Genomic DNA, 14722 nt, shown 5'->3' on the forward strand with positions numbered 1-14722 from the left:
GCAAAAGAACCCCACCTTTTCTCAAAGTCAAATCGAGGATCAAAAGTTCGACTTCTAACTTTCTCCAAACTATGACGTAACATCACCTGAGAGAATGATTGTATCAAAGTGGGAGCAGAGGCGTCTTTCCATTTTAATAAAATAGCCCTTCTGGCCAATAATGTGATAAATGCAATTACTTGTTGGTCTGATATAGAAATAACTGTGAGAAATTATATTGAGGAATTATACCGAACCAAACTGTCAATTTATTAGGTCGTAAAGTAATTTTTAAATTATAAAGAAAATAGATTACCAGAACTGTTTCAATACAGAACACGACCAAAACATATGTGTCAATATAGCCGTCTCAGTTTTACATCTATCACATTGACTATCAACATTAGGAAATATTTTAGACAGTCTCTCCTTTGTCAAATAGTAATGATGTACAATTTTAAATTGAATTAGAGAGTGACTGGCACAAATCGAAGAAGAGTTAACCAATTTCAAAAGTCTAACAGGTCAGAATCTTGTATATATGGAAAATTATTTAAATATTCTTGTAAGAAATGTCTGACCTAAAGATATTGCAAGAAATATGAGTGCAAGAGAGAGTATTTAGTTATTAATTTCTCAAAAGACATCAATCGGCCTTCTTGAAACAGATCCATGAAGGAATAAACTCCTTTATTCCTCCAAAGAAAAAAGATAGGATCACTAAGTGAAGGTTTAAATAAATAGTTTCGATAAATTAAACTAAGAAGGTTAAATTTTTTAAGATTAAAAAAATTACGAAACTGTACCAAATTAGGAATGACTGCTTAATCATAGGATATAAATTTAGAATCGAAATTTTGGCTAGTTGTACAGGTAAAGAGGCTCCTAATAATGAAGTTAAGTAAAATTGTTTTACAGCTTTTAATTCCAAATCAACCCAAGGTGGCCGTTCATTTTTATCAGTCCAATATAACCAAGAGCACGTATAACGTATATTAACCGCCCAATAATCCATTCTTAAATTAGGCAGAGCAAGACCTCCATCCTTTTTTTGATTTTTGGTCTTTTATTATTGCAAATAAAAGATGAAATAATAGAATCAACCTGTTGAAAAAACTCCTTAGTTTAAAAAAAAGGAATGTTTTGAAATACATATAAAAATTTTGGTAAAATCATCATTTGAACTGCATAAATTCTGCCAGCTAACGAAAGTGTAAGTGGATTCCATCTACAAAATATTTGCTTCATAAAATCCACTAAGGGAACCAAATTAGCTCTGTAAAGGTCTCCATAATTTTTAGTGATGATAGTACCTAAATATTTGAAAGAGTCCATAACTTTAAGAGGAATGTCATCATATATAGAAGCAGAATCATTTAAAGGAAATAATTCACTTTTATTAAAGTTTAATTTATATCCCAAAAAATTTCCAAATTCATTTAATAATTTCAATAAACTAGGAATGGATTCTTCAGGATTTGGAACATAAACTAAGAGATCATCAGCATAAAGGGAGATCTTATGAATAGTCCCATTTATGGAAATCCCTTGAATATCTTTAGCTTCACGAAGTGCCAAAGGTTCCAACATCAAATTAAATAACAGGGGACTTAACGGACATCCTTGTCTCATACCCCACAAAAGTCGAAAAAAAGATCTGCAATTATTAGTAATAACGGTGGCAATAGGGCTTTTAATAACATTCTAATCCACTTATTAAAATTAGTACCAATGTTGAATTTCTCTGAAAAGTTAAATAAGTATTTCCATTCAACTCTATCAAATGCCTTTTCAGCATCAAGAGAAACAACACATTGGGGAGTCTCAGAAAGGGATGAGTACATAACATTTAACAGTCTCCGAGTATTAGAGAAGGAATAACGGCCTTTTATAAAACCTGTTTGGTCCTGAGAAATAATTTTAGCTTGAATATTCTCCAGTTGATTAGCCACTATTTTTGAAAGAATTTTAGCATCCACATTTAATAGCGAAATAGGTCTATATGAAGCACAATCAGTAGGGTCTTTATCTTTCTTAAGAATTAAAGAAATAGAAGCTTCATAAAATATGGGAGGTAACTCGCCTATCAAAAAAGAATCTTTGAGCATTTCCAACATATATGGAGAGAGCAATTCTTCAAATTTTTTAATAAAATCCTACAGAAAAACCATCCAATCTAGGAGCTTTAACAGATTGCACTGAAAGAATAGCTTTCTGAATTTCATTTTCAGTAATAGGAGTATCAAGAGTTTGTTGCTCTTCAACAGATATTCTAGGAAAATCCGTCTTTTGTAAAAAGGCATTCATTTTAGAAAGATCCGCTGGAGACTGAGATTTATAGAGTTCACTGTAAAAGTCCTGAAAAATTTTATTAATGTCTTCATAATTACAAGCTAAACTACCATCTCCCTTACAAATTTTTAAAATTTGTCTTTTAGCTCCAGCTGCCTTTAATTGGGATGCTAATAGCTTATTATTTTTGTCCCCAAACATATAAAATTGACTTAATTTAAGCAAATTTCTTTCAATAGGATAAGTTAATAGTAAATTATATTGTGATTGAAATTCAACCCTTTCTTTAAATAAATCAATGTTAGGAGAGACTGCATAAATATTATCCAAGTCTTTAATTTGTTTTGAAATCTTAACTAACTCCATTTTTGTCTGTTTCTTAAGCTTAGTCAAATAGGAGATTATCTGACCTCGCAAATATGCTTTAATTCCCTCAAGTGAGCTCAAGACGTGAGAAGGCAAAGATAACATTGATTCTTCCCCCAGAATACTTGCAAACCAGATGGACTTTTTATGTCACTGTCTTGACACAAACTTTTTATTATAGAGTTGTTTAGGTAATTGAGTTTAAATTCCACAGATGATCCAGTCAGCTCTGAGCATCGCCTGAGACCAGATGTCAAGGCTTCTGAATTATCAGAGCAGTATTCAACCACTGTGTTACGAAACGTCACCACCACTTGCTTAACATTATCATCACACTTGACCTTGATGGTCCCATTGATGGTCTATATAAGATTGCTTCATTTTATCATTATCCATCTATATTTCTCCATACCATCTAATTTCCCCAGCACTTCCTCCTCTCATATCTCTCCTGGTGGAAACAAAATTCTTGTAATTCACTCCGAATTTTATTTCTAAATTCATAACTACATATTTGCTGCAACACAAATATTTCTTCAAATATTCCTCTTCAAATATGACAGATATATTGATAATCTTTTAACATGTTGTTAAAGGTGCCATTTTAAGACTGGTTTTATTTCATAGGTTGCTAATGGAGGTTCAATTTTTAAGACAAGATAAGATATAGAGTAGAAGTAGGCTATTTGGTCCATTGAGTCTTCTCTGCCATTCAATCATGGGTTGATCTAATTCTTCCAGTCATCCCCACTTCCCTGCCTTCTCCCTATACCCTTTAATGCCCTGGCTAATCAAGAACCTATCTATCTCTGCCTTAAACACACCCAATAACTTGGCCTCCACAGCCGCTCGTAGCAACAAATTCCACAGATTTACCACCCTCTGACTAAAGTAATTTCTCCACCTCTCTGTTCTAAGTGGATATCCTTCAATCCTGAAGTCATTCCCTTTTGTCCTAGACTCCCCTACTACAGAAAATAACTTGGCTATATCTGATCTGTTCAGCCATCTTAACATTTGGAATGTTTCTACGAGATCCCTTCTCATTCTCCTGAACTCCAGGGAATAGAGTCCAAGAACTGCCAGATGTTCCTCATACGGTAACCCTTTCATTCCTGGAGTCATTCTCGTGAATCTTCTCTGAACCCTCTCCAATGTCAGTATATCCTTTCTAAAATAAGGAGCTTAAAACTCCACACAATGCTCCAAGTGTGGTCTCACGAGTGCCTTATAGAGCCTCAACATCACATCCCTGCCCTTATATTTTATACCACTAGAAATGGTATAGAAATGAATGCCAATATTGCATTTGCCACCAAAGGTTTGGATTTCCTTTTTGCTTCAGTTTAGCTTTTTTTAATCAAAATTTACACTGTTCATGCATTAACTTTACACCTCAATGAATCAGAACCAGAAATCACTATTATGGATTGGCTGCGTTACACCTTAAATATCTCTTGACTAAGTTTTCACTTTCTTTCATATAATCATTCAAATGGCTTTCCTTTTGTTCCGTCTTTCCACTCACACTTATGCAATTTTTATTATTTCCGCAACAATAAACTAACTTGTCTCACAGTTAATTACGATTAGTCAGTGGCAAAAAAAGAGCATTTTGAAAACTATGTGTAGCATTCTTAAAGGAAAATGAAAGGGAATGTGTTCTTTGCCAGCATGTTATTTTATCGGTAGAGAAAAGAGAATTTTTCCTCATTGTTATTTATTCTTACTTGTTAAAACTGGAAACTTTACAACCTGAGATTAAGGTGGAAATATAAAACTAAAACTTAAACCATAGTACGTCCTGCAATGTATGAAAGAAAACAAAACCCTCCATACTCTGTGTATGAATTAAATAACTTTGTTCAACCTTTACCTTGAATCTTGGAGGCCCTTCCAGTGCTGGTGTGGTGGGGCTTAACCTTTTCCCTGAGGGTTATATTTTTATATCTGCTCACTTAATGGTTCGGAGCGGCTCTGAATGCCTTTATCTGGAGCCCTAGTTCAATAAGCTAAGTATTTCTCTGCATATCTAGTTTCATTACATGTATGCTCCATAAAAAACAGATCCCCTTAAGAGCAAAATGCAACTAGCATTAATGAATAAATCATACCAAGCCTCTTCTATGGCAGTTTCATCATATCACAGATGCGGTTGCATATGTTATCGCCTTGTCATCTTAGCACCCAAAATTTCTGGTTCGTGGGTGTGTATTATTTCTATCAGAAAGATATATAATACTTGTATTCTTTCTGATAGAATCTCTTTGTAACCTGTACTTAGGGCTAGTGCAGGCTATTAGCTTTCAAAAGAATAGAAATAGAAATGGAACAGAAATCTACAAGCAGACCGTGAGCCAAAGAGCCTGCTTCTGTGCAATAGGATTTTATAATTCTAGTATACAGTCTACAAACATCAGTTCCAAACACTGCTGAGACCCAATAAATGCCTGAAAGTTACATTACGCTGGCTGTTGTTCTCATTCATAATTGCAAGGAAAGAGAATGTCAATGAAATAAACACAGAGAATACTAAAAATCCTTGGAAGTTTCTTTGAAGAAAGAAAGAGAATTCACATTCTAATAAATGATCAAGTGAGCTGTTAGTTCTGTTTCTTTCTTTACTGAAGCTACCTAATCTGTTGAGTATGTGTCATTTTCTGCATTTATTTCAGATTTTCAGCATCTGATTTGTTTTTATTTTCTGAAGCATTCAAAGATCTGTTTTCATTTTAAATCATTCAACAGTAAGCCCACATCCTTAGAGTCTATGGCTCATTATTTTGGCCTGGAGTCAGCTCTTTGGAAGTGATTTGACCGTGATAGAGAATGAATGACTGTAGCAATGCAAACAAAATACAATTCTTTGTGTCAAGACTACCATTATATCAAGCAAATGGATTCAGAGCACAGCTTTTATTTTACATTCTAAGTGAGTCTACTCCTCTGGGTTTGACTGCCTTCCCCCTGTGCATAATAATCCACTCATTATATTTACACATCTTAGTAGTTTCTTGCATTATTATTTCATCAGCAATGGATCCTGCTAATTTTCATGCCTTAACCAAGGAGACTGCGGTGTAGTAGTTATGTTACTGGGAAGACCTGGACTAATGAGGTGGAGCCATAAATTCAATTTCCACCGTGGGAGCTGGGGAATTTAAATTCAGATAAATCAATAACAACAACCAATAATAAAATGGAAGGTTTTGTTGGTAATGGTGACTGTGAGATTTCTGTACTGTCAGAAAAAAATCATCAGCTCTCTAAAGTAGAAAAACATACAGTCTATTCCATCAGTGACCCTAAACTCACAACCTTAATTGGTATGGTTCAATACCAATTAAGGGATCAGAAATAATTATTGACCTTGCGTTCAACAACCATATTCTGTACATGATTATGTTTATTTTAATTTTTTTAATGACAGTAACAGTGCCAATCCATTGGCATGCTGTATGGTTGAGAAACTGTTTACACGCCCTTGAAAAAGTCGTTTTTTTTCCCCACAGTACAGATGATGGACAAAGAAGTAGTATTGTATAAAACTGCAGAAGGATGGGACAAAGAAGTGAAATTCACCTCTTCCATAAGACCGTAAGATATAGGAGCAGAAGTAGGCCATTCGGCCCATCGAGTCTGCTCCGCCATTCCAATCGTAGGCTGATCCAATTCTTCCAGTCATCCCCGCTCCCCTGCCTTCACCCCATACGCTTTGATGCCCTGGCTAAAAAGAGGATGCTTACATTACTGTCAAGGCTAACAATTACTGTTAATCCTAAACTGGTTCCTGAACTTGCTCAGCTTACTGGTCTATTACATGGATGGTTAAGAGCAACTATTTTGGTAGGTGAGGAATCATGTTCAAGCCTGTAATTTTGTTTCATGAAGAACATCAGGAAACCAAATGGTTTTATACAACCATGTGGTAGTTCAGTCTTGGCCATTATTAATATTGTCTTCCAATTTCATTTTTATTTCTGTGTGTGAATTTATATTCACCACTGTTAGGTGGAATTCAGATTTAGTTCTCTGGGTCAATAGTCCAGTAACTTAGCCCCTATGCCATGATTTAAAACAGCGAGATACTGATGAAGTAATTGAACAGGGATGCCTTGAAAAGAAATTAAGCGGATATGGATGCAGAATTTCCAGCTTAGAAATTCTTAAATTCAATGCCTGGGTATTTGACTACCTGAGCAAAAGACCTTTAAGCCTAACTTTTATCCACTGAAATCGCAATTCCTTTTTTAGATTAATGTATCATAGTTATTAGTGCGAGGCTGGAGGAAGGAAAGTGAAGAATAATGTTTTACAACTTTTGTTTAAGGAAGAAAGATGAAGAAAGTTTGGTTTTGTTTTCTGCAAACAGTGAAAACAAAATCTTCTTCCAGGATTGTATTGAAAATAAGTTAAGGAGGTCGGAGAACAGAATGGGTAGATGCTGGTGTGAATTTACAGTTTAGAAATCCTTGTATGCAGTGCAGTAGAAATAATTGTTCAAATTGGGCTGGTTATGTTGAATAATCAGTGGATGTGTTGAATCAGTTTTTACAGAAAAGCACATTTGAATAGTTCCATTTAATAGCAGAAACTGTATACAATATACAACCTGAAATTCTTATTCTTCCTAGACATTCACAAAAACAGAAGAGTGCCCCAAAAAATGAGTGACAGTAAAAACTTTAGAACCCCAAAGCCCCTGCTCCCCCCTCACCCACTTACTTCAGCAAAAAAGCATCAACCTCCACCCAGCAAGCAAGCAACAGCAAAGCCAGAAAGAGAGACCATTATCTGCAGTACAACAAAAACTAATCGTTCACTCCATCAATAGGGCATAGCACAGGCGCTCTCTCTCTCCCCAATAAAGAGACAGAGAAGGGTCACCCTTTCACAGTGAGAGGAGAGACATAACAAAACAACTCACTGATTTCTAGTGATAAAGTCATCCGCATCACTTTTTTTCCCCCAAGTTCTCTGACTCCAGAATTGGCAACAGACTCTCCCCCACAAGCAAAAGAGAGAATGTGCGCAATTTACTTAGTACAGGGACCCCGATAGCCAATCCGATGTTCCGTTTTCTCCCGCAATGCTTCAGTCAGCAGCACCAGCATGGAGTCGTCCACAGGTCTGCAAAGTCTCGAAACCCCAAAGGCACACTCGTCTTCTAGGCCACTTCTTGAGATATCGAAAAACAGCCAGTCTTGAGCCCCCAGAAGCAAGTACCACCACCGCAAAGAACTTTAAATCTGAGTATAACTCTCGGTGATGGTCTCCGACAAAACCCCATCCACCTTGAAAAGGAAAAGGAGAGACATTAAAAGTAGAAATTAAGCTGTTTCTGCAGATGAGCTGGAAGGAGTCGCTATTAAGCACTGTCATAGCTCTGCCCACATAGTTGACTGGAAATCGAAAAGAAATAATAACTAATCAGAGATGGAAGTAACCAAAATTTGTATATGCAAAATTGTCTATGGAGAACATAATGGCACTGAAGGAGCAACAGGTCCTTGAGGTCAAATATTTTCCATCTCTGGATTGTAAAAGAATTGAATTGAATTGAATTGAATGGAATAGAACGATCTTTATTGTCATTATACAGAGGTACAATGAAACTCTGTTTGGCTTCCTCTCAGGTAATTAAATAAAGCGGTAGATAAAAACAAGACAGTAATAGACAAACAGTATTAAATAGATAAGTAACAGAAAATAAGTTGCAGCAGCACCAGAACTTCACAGTAATGCACAAAGTGCCATGAGTGCAAGTACTTGGGTCCTTGTGTGTGCTCACAGTTTCAGTCATTGTTCTGTGGGAGTGGTGTGTTGGAGGCCACAGGAGCATTGCACATACCCGAACTATATTCCTTTAAATTTCTGTTGACCTCAGATGTATATCACTCTGCACTTTGAAAAGGGGAGGAAATGAAGACTTACAGACCAGTTGGTCTGACAGGTATGGTCATGGAAATATTCAGGGTCTGGAACTTTCCATGGTATGGCTGCCATTTTCAATCAAGTGAGCAGAGAAAGCCAGTGTAAACCAGTGAAGGATAGTCATGCTGAGTGAGTGTGACGCAGGGTTTTGGGTTGGGGAATGTCAATAGATGTTAGTTATGTAATTCCAAAAGGAATTTGTTAAATCCCTTAGCAAGATACAGTCAGGTAAAGCTAAAACTCTCATGTGCAAGTGGCCATTGATGCTTAGTCATATGTTAATTTTCAATCGAGGATTTAAAGAATTTATTCACCAAATTTCTTAAGAATCAGATGGAAAATGGTATCTGGACATAGATCAGGTGGCATTTCATTGAATACAATACAGATAATATATCCTAAATTTGCACTTTTATTCCAATGGATGGCACAATATTTATTTTCCTAGAGACAGAAGCATCATGCAGATAACATTACAGCCCCGGATGTTGATCCACTCTTGGTGATGCTAAACATTCTATATGGTAGCAGTGGCGTCTTGTATTCTGCTTCTGAAATTAACTGACTCTTATTGAATGAATTTGTGAGGCAGAATGCCCATTTGTTAATGGTTAGACATCCCTTATTGATCATGATAATTAGCAAGGATGTATATTTTTGAATAACTGCCCTTCTTTTATCTTTTTTTTAATAGGCCCGGAGTACAAGACTAAACATGACATGCACAATGTAGAATGGAACTATCTACCGAAGAGTTCATGCTATAACAGGCCTAAGAAAGAAGATATTCAATCATCATCTATGAGAGAAACAAAGCATGAAAATGTAGATTTCTCAGATAGTCCAATTTACCATGAAGATTCGAGGGGGATTTTAATAAGTGAAATTACAGATGTTAATGATCATAGGCATCTAGGTGCTGAATACATGGACGCTGTGGAAGCTGAAAATAAAAATTTCAACAGGGTGCCTCGCTCTGGGAAAGAGTCTACCAAAACGGTACAGGAAACGCCAAGAGGAGCTAAGGTATCCTTTGTCTTTGAGGACCACAATGTTGCTATCTTTAACCCAAGAAACCTTGGTTATGAAAGATTGCTGGATGATAGCCCCAGCAATTTGGACCAACAGATGTACTTGAACAATGCAAGTGACATTAAATGCCAAGAGTTCTCATTCCCAGGGATTGATGTAGATAACATTGATTCAAATGCTGTGTATGCAAACATCAATGACAGCAGAATGTTTGCAAATGCAGAAAGCATCGAAGAACCATTGTTACATGACATCTGCTACTCAGAGACCACGGATGATGCTGAGGATGATGATGAAGCCAGCTGTGAGGAGGATATCCCTCTTGGTGAGGTGGACAAAATGGACATCCTGAATATTTCTGGATCAAGTGATGACATAATTGACTTAACTTCACTTCCTCCCCCTGGGGGTGATGACGACGACGAAGATGACTTTTTACTGCATTCTCTGAATGTAGCAATAGCTGCCCCTCCTCCTGGCTTCAGAGACAATAGCTCAGACGAAGAAGATAGCCAGCATCAGCCGGCGCAAAGCTCAGGAAATGATAGCCAAAGCCAATGTTCCACAAACGATGACATCCCTGTGTCACTCATAGATGCCATTCCTACGCAGGCTGAAGAGCAGAGCGGTGAGCAGGCCCTGGATGACGCTGTGGTTTCAACCTTGCAAGCCCTGGAGGAGCTGGCAGCTTCTGAGGAGCAGTCTGTTCAGCAAACGGATGACAGCTCAGGTTCTTTCACCATAGTAACATTTATTCATTGACTGTCATAATGTTCCATCTGTAAACTTGTTAACAACTTGGAAACATTCCAGAACAAATTTTATCATCAGTTTTTGTCATCCCATTTTCTGATCTGGCATGCTAATGGAGCAATCATGTTTGATATTTCATGTGCTGGGTGATTATTATGTACAGAGATTTAAGAATACTAAACATTTTGTTTAATAAACCTGTTTTATTGAGATTACAAAAGTGCCTATGATGAAGTAATTAATTGACTGTTTATTCTCTTATGGTATACAGGTGTAGTGATATTAAGAGCTTATAGTCCTGAGTCGTCATCGGATTCTGGCAATGAAACAAACTCCTCTGAAATGACTGAAAGCTCTGAGGTAGCCTCAGCGCAGAAGCACTCTGAGGGTTCCATGCACATGCTTGTGGCCACCAGCGAAGGCTATCAACAACTTCAAGAAGAGCAAACTGAGTTCCCGATTTCTCAGAACGAGAACATAGGGCCCACTTCCAAAGTGATTCCAAAAGCCACGCACTGCTTGAGCACTCAACGAGGAAGCAGTGCAAAGTCCAAAACTGTGCCTTCGAAGCAAATTCTTCCTTCCGAGGAAATTGAAATGGAACCAGAAACAATGGAGACAAAATCTGTCACGGACTATTTCAGCAAGCTGCAGGTGGGGTCTCTGATGTACTCATGTTCAAGTAAGCAAAAGTGCAAGGTGGGTGATACTAGCATCAAGATAGCAGTTGATGGTAGTGTATCAATGAAGAGGCAACATGGAAACAAAAAGATGGAAGTGGGCGACGACTTGTCAACTAACAGCAAGTACAACACGCTGGTCGGAAAGAATAGCCAACGCACAACCACCTATGACTTAGAGAGCACTACTTTCCGAAAAGAGACACAAAGGTGGTTTCAAGTGTCAGGAGAAAAAATGAATGATAAGCACATCCCAGGGTTGATTAATGGTAAAAACTTTCACAAGGCTTGCCTAGTTTCTAGAACGGAACTTGATGAGAAAGAATCTGACGCTGAAGTGGATGACCGCTGCTCCCTGGCCAGCACTTCAGGGCTTGGGCGTGATGAAAGCTTTCTTTCTGATACCACCTATGGGTCTTCAGCCAAGCACCTGACTGATTCAGAAGATACTGAGCTTTTCCCTGACGATCACTCTTCAGAGCTTCCCGAAGCTGAACAGAGTGTGACTCGACTTTGTGAATATCATATGACAAAAAGAATGTCTTCTTTACAAAGTGAGGGCCATTATTCTTTGCAGAGCTCCCAGTGCTCTTCAGTAGATGCACCCTGCAGTACGAGTAGCAGTACATGCGCCACCCCAGTGGACTCTCCCCATTGTACAACTGAAATTAAACACATACTATCAGAGTCTTCTCTAAAAAGTCTTGGTTACATTTCAGAAGATCAGCGAACACTTTTGCTTCAAAGCCATGGAACGTCCTATAAAGACCTGCACCCCCAAGCTGAAGCCGTGTGTCACAGAAGAACAACCCATAACACGCATGCACCTTCAAATGCTGAGCCTATATTTGGTACCATACGTGACGGGTGCCACCGAGTACCCAAGATTAAAGAAACCACAGGTACCTCAGTAAACGGCGATATTATTTACACAGGTGTTGAACTGAATAATTTTGGCTTTGAAAGTAAGGTAGTGGGTAAAGGAAATGATTATGTTCAAGATCAAGAAGCCAGTCCTCTTTTGTCAGGTCCATCTCATGAAGTTAGCTCTGCAGATTGTAATAAAGATGTACTGAAAGAGGCATGTAAACCCAAAGTTGATGACAGTAGTAACTCATCTCAAGAAATTACTTTCAGCACATTTCCTCATCTTAAAAGCACATCAATCACTTTCCCAAATGAAAATAACAGTGTTAAAGTTGATCAGAATTTTTCTAAGCTTCACAGATCTAACACATTAACATTTCCATTATTAGCCTCAGCGTCAGACGACCTAGATCAATTTAAACACCAGGAATTGTTTACAATGGGTCAAAGTAAGTTACTTAAAAGTTCACGATGTAACTTTAGAAATATTTTGTTTGCATCTTTACCATCCAAATTGAGGAGGGACAATGAGTTAGCTAAACAGAGGACTCAGAAGGATAGGGAGATGGAGGAAAGAATTAACAGGGAAAGGAGAGAAGTTGCCTGTTCTAAGAGACAGGTAAGACAAGACCCGCATTCTGAGCAGTGTCCCAGTCTGAGTAAAGGAGCTGCCAGTGAGAATGATAAAGCTCTGCCTGGAGGTTTTCAGGAGAAGCAGCTCTCTGCTAAGGACAAGCAGTGCAACCCAGATTGTAAATTGCAGCATGTTGTCAAGGAGATGCTTAATGATTCTCTGTGTTTTTCTGCCACCCCTAGTGTAGCTTGCACAGAGCCTGAGCAAGGAGGAAGAGGAGGTGCAACTTCAGCTTTCAGTAATCAGTTCAAAGGCGACAACATTCCCCTGCCATCAAACATTTGCAATGATACAAAGGTGCCAACTACCTGCCAAGAGTCACCTAATCTTCTCAAAGAAGGACAAGGGCATTCAACATCACTTAATAGGAATAACCTTGAGGGCAGAGGAGGAAGCCTTAAAATTCCTCCCAGAAAGAAGGTGCTGAGGCGTTGCAGCAGTAGCATTACACCACGAATGAGAAGTGCAGAAACCCAACTAGAAAAATCAAGGAGTTCCATAGGATTCCAATATTCCGATCTCCTCGAGGTACCCAATCCCCAGCTTGTACAGAAGAGAGTAGAGCTTCCTCTGGGTGAGAGCATATCCGAGTGCCACTCTCAAGGATCAGTGACAACAAATTCATCATGCAGTTCCACCGCTGCAAACAGAAAGGAGAGTCGGAGACCATCGCAGATATTTTCGGTGCAAAAGGATTTAAGGCAGCCTAGACAATTGCCTTTCCTGAAGGTGGAGATGAGCAACTGGAAGTGTCATGGGCCTTTCACCTACTGTTTCCTCAATAAGGACGTTGATGCTGATGATGATGGTGATGGTGGTTATAGCAGTAAGGACCAATTAACTTACTTCAACCAAGCTCCCCAGTACCCCAGTTCATCCACAGAAACCTGCACCACTTCTCGCCCTGCCATTGCTGGAAGAGATGTGGGACTGACTGCCGCACCTTCCGGGGAGTCTGGTAGCAACAAAGAGCCTCAGCTGAACGGTGCCAGCCTTGGTGAGGTGGAACTTGACAGCAAAATCACCAGAATTAACACCCTGAAGGAGAAGGTGTACTCGATGCCAGGTGGATTTCTGGCAGCGCAGAAAGATGCCAATGAGCTGCTGTCTCTCCTGCAAGCAAGCATTGGGGAGAAAGAACAGACGAAACCAGACCACTACCAGCTTCGGTTTAACCAGTACAAGCAACTGTTGTCAATTGAATCAAGAGAGTTGGGAAGTGCTTGCAGAAAAATGGCTGCAGTGGAGAAGAGTCCAGAGGAAATGCTCTTAGCTATGACTTCCAGCTTTCAAGTACTGTGTTGCTTAACAGAAGCCTGCATGCGATTAGTTAAAGTAATGAATTCTGAAACACAGCAACAGGAAATCGTTGCTAAGGTAGACGAAGTTGTAATGAACTATATTTGTCTACTGACAGCTGCTGAAGCAGTATCTGGGGCAGTCCCCATTGACCCTCATGTTAAGGTTTTAGCACGACATTCAAATACCATGACAGCTATCGTAAGCACACTAACCCGTTCACTTAAAACGCTTTTAAATAAATAACATGCAAATTGTACTTTAAAATGTACCCTTGTAAAGCCATACATAGAGTTTACTGTAAGTGTGGGACACCACATGGAACTGCTATTAAAGAAACTTGGTTTTGTGTACATACAGTATGTTTTATACGATGAGCCTGTGGGATACAGTATTAAGATGTTATACAGCTCTATCTATTAGGATTGAAATGCAATTGAAAAACCCTTTGTAATGGCAAGGAAATATAGAAAGCAATGGTAAAAAATTTAGTTATTTTTCATATGATACCCGTACTCCAGAATGACTTAGTGCCCAAATCAGACGTGTCAAGGTCCCCTACAACTGTAACTGCCATGGAGTGGGTTGGGGGGGAGGGGTTAGGGTTGAGGGTGGTGGGAGGAGAACTATACTGGTCTCCCATGTGATACTGCATCACTCTGTAAATAATAAAGTACTATCTAAAATTTTAAAGTATGCTTTTTAACTGATGCAAACTATATAAACAATAAACAAACAAAACAATTCATTATGTCTTATTTTTGGGGCGGGATGTTGGGAACAAATCTTGAACTTTTATATAATGGCATTTTCTTTGACTTCTTACAAGAAGAATCATTGGGAATTATTCTCATCTAATAGGAATGTTGAAACTACATAATTAGGG

General features: G+C 38.4%; 1 protein-coding gene across 3 annotated transcripts in view; it reads left to right on the forward strand.

The window, feature by feature from the left end:
• The window catches only part of frmpd4 (FERM and PDZ domain containing 4), a 739421-nt gene extending 724987 nt beyond the window's left edge, over positions 1-14434 (forward strand). For 2 of the 3 annotated variants that reach the window (XM_063051001.1, XM_063051002.1), the window contains exons 15-17: positions 9266-10333; positions 10628-11938; positions 12720-12856. In XM_063051001.1, the coding sequence (XP_062907071.1) occupies positions 9266-10333; positions 10628-11938; positions 12720-12724 (2384 nt within the window). In that variant the 3' untranslated portion in view covers positions 12725-12856. Of the gene's footprint in view, positions 1-9265; positions 10334-10627; positions 11939-12719 lie in introns of all 3 variants that reach the window. The other variant, XM_063051003.1, reaches the window with a different exon arrangement.
• The last annotated feature ends 288 nt before the right edge of the window (positions 14435-14722 follow it).

The sequence above is a fragment of the Mobula hypostoma genome, chromosome 6, assembly GCF_963921235.1.
Source record: "Mobula hypostoma chromosome 6, sMobHyp1.1, whole genome shotgun sequence".
Lineage (NCBI taxonomy): Eukaryota > Metazoa > Chordata > Chondrichthyes > Myliobatiformes > Myliobatidae > Mobula > Mobula hypostoma.